Source organism: Sylvia atricapilla, chromosome 3, assembly GCF_009819655.1.
Source record: "Sylvia atricapilla isolate bSylAtr1 chromosome 3, bSylAtr1.pri, whole genome shotgun sequence".
NCBI classification, from domain to species: Eukaryota; Metazoa; Chordata; class Aves; order Passeriformes; family Sylviidae; genus Sylvia; species Sylvia atricapilla.
The window spans coordinates 104814223-104826459 of record NC_089142.1 but is presented as its reverse complement, the minus strand read 5'-3'; the positions used below and the strand labels follow the sequence as shown (position 1 = coordinate 104826459).

At 40.5% G+C, this 12237-nt stretch overlaps 1 protein-coding gene across 2 annotated transcripts in view; it reads left to right on the top strand.

Annotated features, from left to right (window-relative positions):
- Positions 1-12237, top strand: part of PCSK2 (proprotein convertase subtilisin/kexin type 2) — a 97736-nt gene that overhangs the window by 36807 nt on the left and 48692 nt on the right. For both annotated transcript variants that reach the window (XM_066316501.1, XM_066316502.1), the window contains one exon: positions 11372-11485. In XM_066316501.1, coding sequence (XP_066172598.1) covers positions 11372-11485 — 114 coding nt within the window. The remainder of the gene's footprint in view (positions 1-11371; positions 11486-12237) is intronic.

Below are 12237 nucleotides of genomic sequence, written 5' to 3'. Positions count from 1 at the left end.
AACTGAACTGAAAAGATAATTTCTCATTCCTGGCCAAAAAAGCAACAATGTTTCAAAGAATTTTCAGCATGATGACCATTTTAACACTTTATTTAAACCAGGCTCTACTCTGACCCAGTGGGAACTAGGAAAAATTCTGGTACTAAAATCCCTGCTGGTGCATATGCGACTGCAATTAATAATGAGCTTTGTATTCTTCAGGATCCACTTTTCATTGCTCTAGGCAGTGGATAAATAGAAGGGCTTGTGACAACTCCAAACCACTTGGATTAACTGGTCCCTTGAAATCAAGGCAGAAACCCTTTGGCCTTTAAGATTAAAAAAAATAAAAAAAAAAAAAAAGTGCTTTAGAGAGAGGCTTGGCCAGCAGTCTGTGGGACAGGCTGCTGGAAAACATGGCCAAGGATGTAAAAAGCCTCTCTGCTAAAGTGGGAGTTGAGAAACCCATGAGGAATATTCAGACCACACTTCTGTGTCTTAGTATCAAAGAATGGTTTGGGTTGGAAGGGACCTGAAAGACCATTAGTTCCAGCCCCCTTCCTGGGCAGGGACACCTTCCAGAAGATCAGGTTGCTCAAAACCCCATCCAGCCTGGCTTTGGACACTTCCAGGGATGGGGATGCCTTGTGCTGCCCTGTCACTGTGTTGTCACTGAGGAGAGTTTCCTCTGGGATGAACTCTGGGCATATTAATACCTGTCTCAGTTTCATGGGTTTTTCCTTCTCTGCTGTGCCTGGCCAGCTCTGTGTGTCTCTCCTTGCATTGTTGACTCACCACTTCACTGTGTCAGCTCTCCTGCCTACACTTTCATATGGGATGTGATCCTTTTGCCAAATCACTCCCCATCTGGTGCCTCTCTTGTCAAGAAGAGAACTGTAGACTTTTCCTGGGGGATATAGGGGTCCAATATGCTGCCCAAGCTCAGCACTGGACAGTTCAGGAGTTCAGGTGCAGAATGGTATTGTTCTGCTGTTGCATCCCTGGGCACTGAGGATTTTAGACTTTCTGTGCTGACAGGCACTGACCCCTAAGCAAACACTGCATTGGACCTGAGGCCATGGAAAAGGCTCCCAAAATTGAGTGACAGCACTGGGATTGTGGGTGTGGAGTTTGAATAGAAGTGTGTGATATCACAGGGTGGAAAACTTGGAGTTTAAGTTTTTAGAATATAGCAATACACATAAAGCAAGATGGAGGTTTTAGGGCAGAGGCTGAGTCCTTTTTCACCTTCTTCATGGGTCTGGGTGGTGTTTTGTAATTGGATATAAAAGTCCACATTGCAGGCCACAAGTGGTTGGTTATTGGGTTAAAAGTAAAAATAATGTAGGTGTCATTTCTTAATTGGACAGTTTATCCTTAAAAGGCCTTGTAGAGAAAGAGATGGGGCCATTTTTTACTTTGTTATCTAGAAGTGCTGTAGAACTCACACTTTGTGAGACTGTTCTATAGATAAGAATTAATAAACATCTGAGTCCAAACACAAAATACTGTCTCAAGCATTTAATTCCAACTCTGGCAGAAAAGAAGATAAAAGGCAACATTCTGCCAATTGATGGCAGCCAGATTCTGGGATGAGGCCAGGAAAAGTGCCCTGATGTGGATATCCCTCAGCCTTGGTGCTGGACACCAGCAAACTCTGCAACTGCCCTCTGCAGGCTCCAAGGCTGGAACTGAAAGAGAACCTTTGACAAAGGCAGGATTCTGATGTACATGCCTTGGCAAGGGTCAAGCACAATCCTCTGAAGGTATCAAAACAAGAATTAGTTTGGATAAAGGCCAGAACAGCAGGACTCTGGCTGTTTCTTTCCTTTTTGTAAGCTAATCTCTTACTTGTCATTTTTCCTACCTTTCCTCTTATTACGGAAATTGTTCTCTAGAAATGATTCTGTTTTGATGCTTTCTGTGTGGCAGATGGCCTGTCCCTGGCAGCTGTACTCTACTAACCCAGTGCTGTACAGCAGTGATGCCTCTGCTGATTTTATTAATGTGGTTTGTGATGGGGATCCAGAAACCTCTGAAAAAGTGCGGTTGCAACCTGCACAGCTCAATCAATATAAATCATCAGTAGCTTCCTACTAGGCTGGGAAAGGCATGGATGGGAGCAAGCTCCCATGTCTTTCCTGTCCTGTGTGCTATGGTAATGAAGTAGCTGTGAACAACTGCTCTGCTTTTGGTTGCATGAGCAGACATGTGAATGTCAGCAGCAGCATAATTGCAGTTTTCCCTCTGTCAAAAGACTGACTGGCTTCTGTTTTGTATCTGGCTTCTAGTTATGAGATTTCCTCAGAGAAGACATTGTGCAGCACACATACTATCCACTGGACAGCACTTAAGGAAAATCAGTTGTTTGCAATTCTTTATCTCATTTCCATGCTACAGCAACAGAGCTCTGAAGGTGTTACAGATGGTCAAGAAAGGCTCACTACTATATCACTACCACTCATGTGAACATGGAAGTTTAAGAATTACAGGTTTGAAACACTAGAATTAGCTTAGACCTGCTTGGCAATTGTTGCTGTATCACTCCAGGCAGGCAGCTTTGAAAAAACAGCCTTTGATCTTTATTAAACCTAAGTGGATCTTCTGCAGTTGTCATTACCACCTGGTTGGGAGGTGTTGACAGCAGTGGGCCATAATCCCTCCTAGCAACAACCTGTCAGCGTGGTGCAGTGAGGACCCAAGTCAGAGCAGGGACTGCAGGAGCTGCTGCAGGTGTGTGGCTGTCTGGGGTGTCCTCCTGTCTGTGCAGAGGTGCTCCTTTCCTGATAGCCAAAACACCTCTTCTCAGCTTTAAACGGCATCATTTGCTCACAGAGCAGGAAAAGCAGGAGAAGGAAAAATTGTATTGAGCAATGACAGTGCAGGAGAGGTTACAAAAAAGAAGAATTACATTCTGCAGGGCACTCTGAGGGCTGCAGCCAGGAAAACGCAGTCAAAAAGCACTTGGTGTGCTTTCTGAAGCCAGTTTTGAGACAGCTTGGATTCTGCATGGTGGAGCCAACCTTTACCTCACTGTCACCTCCTGACTACAGGACTCACAGCTAGTTTTAAATAATTCTTTTAATTTTAATTAAATTAATTAAGATCAGATGGATTTTTAGCTTAGTTCATGCACTGCATGTTGGACAGCATCACTGACACTAGTCTGCCTGCCTTCCCTCCCAGGGCTGTGATACCATTTTTATTCTGGGAGACTGCTCTTCAGCTGAGATTCTGGCAACAATTTTGTGTGAAAGTATTCCACTGCCTCTGGATCCAGTGGGGCCTAAATGCCCAGAAGGAGCAGAGGAAGCTGAAGTAAACTTTTACTCTAAGCTCCATGGCACAAGGGAATTCCCCAACAGATTCTGCCCATGCTTACCATGACTGAGTGCTGTCATTTGGTTTGGGGGTCAGCTGTATAAAAATGTTTGGGTTTTTTACTCAGAAGCAGTTTAGAAATGGAGCACAGGTGAAGAGCAAAATAAATGACATAAAGGACAAGGCAACAGGCAGCTCTTCAATGAGTGGGACATTGGGGAGGATTTCCTGTAATGTGGAAACAAGGGAAATCTGTGCCAGTAATTCCGTGGGAGAAAATGCATATTGCAATTTTCCAAGCAGATGGTTCAAGGTGAGTGATGAGCTATTTCGATGAAATTTGAGTGGGAAGGAGGCTGTGGAGAATGAAGTGGAAGTATGATGAGTTACAGCAAAGGTCAGAAGCTAGTTTTTAAGTGCAGAATCACTTTGGAGACCAGGGGGTGTAGTTGCAGCATATGCTGCGGACTTAAATTAAGATTTCATCTTGCTGATTGTGTTTCCCTAAGCTTTACCTCCACAGGTATATTGCAAAGCCCTTCTAATCTATCCATATGAAATACACTGAAACTTAATGTCTGTGAAGCGAATCTGCATCTTTACAAAAGGAATACATGAAGTTAGAGGTGAAGCTGCTAAAAGTGGTGCTTTATGAGTCCAAATGTCTTTGGGCATTAGCACAAGTATTCACACATTTGCAAGGAGTTTCTTCTGTGTTAGGGTGAGTCAAGGGGACATTTCAACAAAAATAATAACTTTACCTTTTAGTTGAGTCTTCCCATACAAACCAAATTCAGCAGATATTTTTTTCCAAGTGGTATTTTCTCACAGTACCCACATATCTGAAGACGTGCTTTTAAATCAACAGAGTTAGAGAAATCTTTAGCGTGTGAGCACTCCTGTTCTCTTGGGATGTATCAGATATTCATTGCTTGTGTGGAAGCAGCTACTGTACTAATGGAATCACTAAAAAGGAGGTTATATTAAGGTGGATTGGGTAGTACGTATCTCCTTATAGGACCAGTGAGTTGTGGAGTAGGAGGGAAGTCCCTTGCTGAGTGACTGCCCAGGGGTATAAGAAATGGTGCGAAGTTACAAGTGATGACAGAAAAAATAATTAAATTAGAAGATTCAGCATTGTATGAGCATCTCTCTTCTTTGTATTGCACAGACACAGCCAAAGGTTTGCAGTCTTAAATGATTGCAATGTGATCTGGGCCTGATTTAAACTAAACCCCTTTTTATACCACAGAGAGGGTGCAAATGTAACTTAGACCTAATCTGGTTATCACCTCAAAGACTGATGGTGTTCTTTATAGTGAGTAAAAATCCCTCCACAAAATACTTTTACTGGTGAGGAAGAAGAAGATAGGTTTGGGGTTTTTTCCAAGCATAATGTTTTAAGAAAGTCATACCTGCAGTACTTGGCAAAGGAATGTAAGAGAAAGTTTCTGCAAGTCACAGTTTTCCTAATTTTGCAGCTAGGTAAGCTCTGCAGTTGATAATGACCTAAATATGCAAGGGCCAATTTTATTTTCTGTCAACGGGCATGCTGTTCATACCCACGCTGAGGGGTCATTATTCTGATTGATTTGGAAAGGCTGATCGTTTCTTTGACCCATGCAACTGGGGAGACAGCAAAGTGCAAAATCTACCCATAAGCTGCTTATAAAGTATCCCTGTGGTTTGCAATCTCTGCATATCTAACTATAAAGACTAATGTAGTTATAGCCCAACTCCAGGGAATTTCTTTCTTACAGAGATCTTTGATTTTGTAACTGAAGTGACTGTCCTGCTATCTTGCAAGAAGACATTGAAGAAAATATAATTTACTTCATTTTTTTGGTATTATGCAGAATAAGAAGTGGTTTTTCATTCCTTTGGAAACTTCTTAAGATTTCAGAAATGCTCTTGCTCTCATGCTGGCTTGTCAAAGCAGAGAAAAAAAAATGGAAAGAGATTTCCGAGAATAGTCAGCACCTGTGATAGTGTAGATCCTGATCTGCCCCTCCTGCCAAACTGAAGAGAAAGCAGAGGTGTGAACCAGTTTGCTTGTTCTTTGAGGCAGTGCACAGAATATCAAGACATGCAGGGCTTTTTCCTCTGTCTCAGTGTTTCCCCTTAATAAATTCCATCCTGGGGCAAAAAAAAAAAAAAAAAAAAAAATCTTGTTAAATGGGGCATGATCCCATGAAAATTTCTGTTTTACCAAATTGGCATTTTCCATTGTAGGCCATGCATACTCAGCATTGATTTTACAATGCAGCTTGACCAGCTCACTTGCATTTCAAAGTAAAAGCTAGAGGAGCTATTGATTGCTTAGCTGAGCTGGTTGAATATGATCTGCAGTCTCCTCTTACACATTGATTCCTTGTCTCTTTACTCTCTGCTTCCTGAATGTCACTGAACTGTGAGAGGCCTGCTAAATGGACAAAAATATTGATTTTCTTTCCCCCTCTTTTATTTTCAAAAGCTCCTTATTTACCAAGAACTGAACTAATACCAGGAAAAAGAAAAGGTCACAAAAAAGGCAGAAAGAAGGTAGTTTTTGTGTATTTAAAAAAAACCCATATGAACTTGGTTGAAACTGGAGTCCTTTAAGTTGTGTTTTCATCAAGAAAGGTTATTTGCCTGTGTGAAACCTTTGAACTCAGGCTGTTCAGCTTCATATTTTACTATTGTCTGGTTGATGATGAACCTCTGGGGTGCTTTCTTAAATGGCTGTACCTCTAGTGTTATGATTTTCTGTGATTTTTTGCAGAGAAGTTAATGACCGGTCCCAGCTATGCCAAGTTTTATTGCAGAATGCAATCATAAGTCTTTTGTTAGAGTTTATTGTACAGTTTTGTAGAGTTTATTGTACATTTTGTTCCTGTCTTGCTCGTCCACCAGTGTGACACTTTACAATACCAGGTTTAGAGAAAAAGTTCAAGGAGCACAAGCTGGAGTCAGGTAAAAATGAGAAGATGGGCCAAGAGGGATCACTGGGGACAGCATGAGTGTCCAGAGATTTTAGAATATCTGATGATGATCTATGTAAGCTTAGATGTGTTTGAGCAGGCAAATGGGGCTGGTTACAGAAAGGGTAAAAGTAGAACTGGTCCAGAATATCCACGTGTAATAATGAAAAAACCCAGCAGGTCCTTGATATCTAGTGACATTGTGTCAACTAGTAACAAAACAGAAAAGTAAAAGCAAGGCAGAGGGATGACTAAAAACTATGAAAAAGATCTATTTTACAGGGAATGTTAATTTTTGTAGAAATCAAAGCAATACTCATGCTGGCTGTGCTTTTCATTATGAAAATAAACGTTTAAAAATACATAAACCAAGAGGGATACAAGTATGTTATGGAAAGAGATGCATTTTTGCTTTAATGGAATCTTTGAAATGGAAAAAATAAGTTTAAATTCTTCATCAGTCCTTTGCTTAGAAGTGGTGGGCAAAGTTGTGTCCATAAACTTCCAAGGTAAGGCTCTAACACAGGATTTATGCTGTAACAGCTGCTACATCTTTGCTATAGGGTAAGTCTCTGTACAAAACCCTCCCCAGGGATTAATGGGTACAGCTAGAACAGACACTTGGAGAAGTTGTTATGAATAATCCTCCAGAACCACCTACGTTTAGCAACAGGGAGTAGTTGCTAGGTATGGAGTGATCCATGAGAGCCTTTGAAAGTCATTATTTTGCTTGAGAGGAGCAGCTTTCATTCTATTAGGAAGAATTGGATGGTCAGTGGCACTCATAAGCCCCCTGATATCCCTTGCTTGTGCTTTCTGAGCCACAGAATAGGCTGAGAAAGTTTGAAATCGAGCAGATGGAGCCAACTCTGGCACAGGAAAAGGCATCAATTTTCTGCATTGCTGTGTGGGATGGGTTGACCCTGGTCAGGTGCCAGGCACCTGCCAAAGCTGCTCTCTCACTCCTCTCCAGAGCTGGACAGGGAAGAGGGAATATAATGAGGGAAGGTTCATGTGTACTGGGAGAGACCACTCATCAAACATGACAGGTAAAACGGGGCTGGAATTAGAGGTATGAATTGAATTTATTGCACTAGCAAAATCAGAGCAGGATAATGAAATGATAGGGGTTATGGTCATTGCACCACCTGTGGTTTCTTCCATTGCTCTTCCAGGGAGAGGAATTGTTCCCCTTCTTCAAAAATACAGGTTATCAGTTTCCACTTCTTCACCTTCAGGAACAGACCTGTATTGACCCAGAGGCTTTAGAGAAAAAAGAAACATTACTTCCTTTGATTGATGAACTCACTGCTATGTGTTTGTTTTCTGGTTGTTTTTTTTTTTTTTTTAATTCCCCAACATGCCTGTTTGATGTCATCAGTTGGGAATGCCTTGTTCCTCTGGAATTTGATTAAAATTCTCCTCTTTGGAAGTTCTTGGTATTTGAGGTTCAAGTTGTGGGTACTGTTCCACTTCTGTACACCCACTGGTATCATTTAGTAAATCTGTCATTTATGCTCAATATAACAGCGTCATTTAACTGCAGGATCTCATCAGTGCAATTAACCCTGTTCCTTTAAAATGAGGAGCTGATTGTCTTGGCATTCATGGGAGCAGGGAGCACAGTAGAGTGCTGCAGTTCCTGGCCCTTCCAGAGCAGTACTGCAGTCAATTGATTATTTTGTTAATTGGTTTTGCACCCAGTATCCTGCTGCTTTATTATCATCCAAGTGACTTTATGCACCATGCATAAGTACAAGTATAGTAAAAATCAATACCTGAAACTTTTTTTTTCCTTGTAAAGATCTTAGCATCCATGGGCTACCTTTGAGACATGACCTTTATTCTGCTTGCAACACAGCTAGTAACTTTTTCATAATTTATTCCTATGCTAATAAAGTAGATGGCTGAATCTGATCAGTACTTAAACTTGTATCCTAATGAAAAAGGAATAAATTATTTAAGAATGAAATAAACAAAAGGCTGTTACTGTAGATAAATAAGCCTGATTTTGGGATAGTAAAATTCATGCTATTTTTGTACAAAAATCTTGTTGTTTCACTAGGTTCAAATAAATACCATACTTCACAGGCTCGAATCATTTAGTGACTGTTATCAGAAGCCTGAGTCCTATGAATGCTGCATTTTCTGCTTCAGTTAGAGAAACAAGGATTTAAAAGCTGGCATGAGGTTGCATTGTGGGTGGGATTGAGGGCTGGGTTCCAGGTCTGAATGTCACGCAAGCAGATGGGATTATGGATGTCACAAGATTTGAATGTTTTCCAGTACTTTTCTGCTGTTGGACATGCAGACATGTCTTGGTTTTTTGAAACCTTGATGTGGTGCTTAATGCCTTTGCATTATTGATGTCTGGGGGAGGCACACTCTTCTTTCAAAAGAAAACCATGACATAGAAGCAGAGTCAGAATCAAATGCAATCCCTCTCCTGTTCTTAACTTGATATGAAAGCAGAAATTTCCTTTTCAGAGAGAAGAAAAAAAAAAAAAAAAAAAAAAAAAAAAAAAAAGGCAATTTTCTAATGTAGGTACACAGCTGGCAGGAAGACAAGGGTTTTGCTGAGTCAGCAGCCCTAAATGGGCAGTTTTCCACCCAGATCACTGGATTTGTGTTATCATTTTCCAAGTTTGCTCTCTGGGGATCTTTCTCTCTGCAGTTATATGGATGTTACCCGTTCTTGGGCTCACTGCTTTCTAGACACATCTTTGTGAGGAGAAAGGCAAGTCCTGACCCTGTGCTGGTTAAGATCACACCACAAGGCAACTGACCCAGGCAATTTTTAACTCATGGGAAAAGCTACCATGAACTTTTTCCAAAAATTTCAGCTCTTTTTTTTGACAAAAATGCGTAATCTTTTCTGGATTCAATTGTATGACTTCCTGTCATTTGCAAATATGAGGAAACCCCCTTTGTTTTTGTGGTGGAAAGGATGTCCCAGAATTTCTGAGACTGATCTATCTGTGCATGGTGACATCCTGTATGCCCTTTCTCCAGGTGTAACATTTGGAAAACAGCCTGCAGAGGGCTTTCAGTTCAGTGAAGATTATGCCTCTTTGAGGGGTGCATTTCCTTGTCTTGGGAAATTATAATTTATACAAAAAATACATTATGTTGTATTGTGAAGATGGAACAAATCAGAAAAACGAGATGGTACTGAAGAGGGAAGACAGCCTGTGCTATTTCTGCAAATTACTCCCCCTCTTCCTCCCTGTTTTAAAATACAAGCCAGGGCTCCCCAGCATTGCTTTTTAATTAGTAAAAATCCTTTTGCACTTAATCCTAATTCAGTGCCTTAATGCAGGCAGGCCTGGCAGAGCCAGCAAGCCAACATTGGGAGCACAGGCACCTGAAATCATTTTCCCTGGCATCCCTCTGAATGAGGCTTGTCTTCTGTTCCTAATTATGGTCTGTGGTGACAGCTTGGGGTTTGCAGTGGCAAGGGGTGAGGCTGGGGAGGGGGAGGCAGAGTGACAGGTGATTGCTCCTGTCTCCATGGCATCACTGAGCTTTACCTCAGAGCTGTCAAACACTGTGCTCATGCCTTTCTTTATCGTGTACAGCGACCTGGTGCCACAGAGCACACCTTGTGTGGGCCGTGCTTCCTCACTTACCACGTTATTTCATAGTAGATTTTTTCTTTACTTTCACTCTGTTCCACTTTTAATGAACTGGCACAAGTACTGGGGACACACATATAAATAAAACCAGTTCAGTGTTTTACCATTGGGTGCCTTTAGTTACAATATACCTGTATGTTAAAATTCATACAGGTATATTGTTTAGAAACCTTTGACACTGTCTTTTCTGGCCATGCTGTGCCCCATCCTGCTCATCGTGAACTGGTATGAGGTTTTAGGGGTTATAATGAAACATTATAGCTGTGAGAAAAACAGCTTTTAGCCCCCATCAGTTAGATCCCAGTTACATCTCTGTCTTTTGTGCTCATGCTTTAATTAACTGAGAGAGAAAGACGCCTCCAAGAATGATTCAACTGTCCTAAGATCTGATTGAACCTTTGGATGAATTTCTCCTCTGTTGATTTTGACTAACACTGTATATATGAAGTTGCTATGACACTGCAGTGTAACTCACATGTATGCCTTTTTAATCTGAAATGCCAAAGTCACACACATAGAAGTGGTTCTCTGAGTTATTAGATTTATTTAATAACCATGGGTTCTTTTCAAGAGCACACTTAAGTAAATGTTGGGGGGTCTTACTGCCTTCTTGCTGCACCTAAACATGTGCTTGATAATTTTAAGCTTTCCTTTTTGATTAAGAAGGCTAGATTTTTTTTTTTTTTTTTTTTTTTTTTTTTTTTTTTTTTGTCAATTAAATGTCTTCAAGCTGTCTTGTTTCCAGGTCTTGGGCTGAAGAATACAAAATGAGTGTGCCAAAGTTGACAGCACCTTTTGCAAGGTCTGTGTATGTTAGTACAGGTTACAGCTCCAGTTACAAGCACTGTGTGGTCTCCTTTAGGAATGCTGTTTTACATGGGTACAAATAAGATGATTATAGACTGACATTTGAAGTTCCTGCCTCCAGAGACATTTGCATGTTTAACTTTTCTTATATTCTGCAGTGCTTCCTTCAATGTCTTGTGGGTTTGTGGTGCACAAAGAAAAGGATTTCTAAAAAACTGTCACGACTTGTGTTTTATAACCTGTATTTTCACATCCTGTACTTCAGCCAGCGTGGTCAGTTTAGTGGCTTTTTTGCCATATAGTTTTGGTTTTTATAGTTTGCCATATAGCAGCGAAAAATAAAACTATGGCAAGAAGACTCATGATCATGATGGGTAGAGAGGGGCTTATTCTTATGCTGATTGTTTGGTGTCTAAAACATGTTCAAGCTGAGCTTTTCTCCAGATAGAACACTCTGGGGGAGTCTCTTCCCCTCACAGCTGTTGCAGTAATCCTGGAGCTTTCTACCTCTTTGTAAATTCTGACTGGAATCAGTCCCTGGTTTAGAGGGACTGACACAGACACGAGTGTGTTTTCATAACCCTTATCTCTCATGAAGACAAGTCTCAAAAAAGCCTTTTATCAGTGTCAAGAATGCTGAGCTAATGGTGCAAACATTAACCCTTCCAGGTGAGGAAAGCTGTGCAGCAGGAGGGCTTCATCAGAAGGAAGCGAGGATACAGAGACATCAATGACATTGACATCAACATGAATGACCCTTTATTTACAAAGCAGTGGTACCTGGTAAGTTTTGAGAGCAAATCAGAGTAATCATAACTAAATAATTGTCATTAAAGCCATTATGTGTAGTTGCAGTGTTTTCTAACGGTTCTTGCCAAATGCAGGACTTGGGGATGGATCCAAGGCTCTGTTGTGTTGGTTTTAATTGTCCCCCTTTTATATTGGGAAGTACCAGCACGTTTCAAGAGATAAATTTCATTTCAGTCAATGGAAAGATCCTTAGAAGGCTTGAAAGAGAACTGTGTTGATGTCCTGTGGGCATTACTGGTGTGCTGATGTGACCCCTAGGACTGCATATGAATCATGTCTTTGAGCTGTTGCCAGGTAAAATATCGTTATGGAATTAAAACAAAAGATTTTAATGTATTTGCTAGCAAAACTTAAAGGTTTTCTTATGGAAATTTGAATATATTTTCTTTTGTCAAAAACAGAACAGCTGAAAACTGATGAATTTCTGCTTAAGCTAGTGTCAAAGGAAATTCATATTTTGCTAAATTGTTTCAGTTTTTCAGTGTCATATTTTTACAGGGACAAGTCTTTAGTCATAAAAGAAAGCATATTTTTACTTTGAAGTGAAATGATTTTTTTATTTGAAAAGTTGATAAAGTAATTCTGGTCAGTTTTATTGTTGCAACATATTTATGATGAAATACTCAGTAAATGCAGTACTGCCTTGTTAACTTAAAAAGTGTATTTTTGCTTAAGAGTAATGTTTCTTCCTCTTAATCCATTTCTTACGTGTCATGAATCCATCC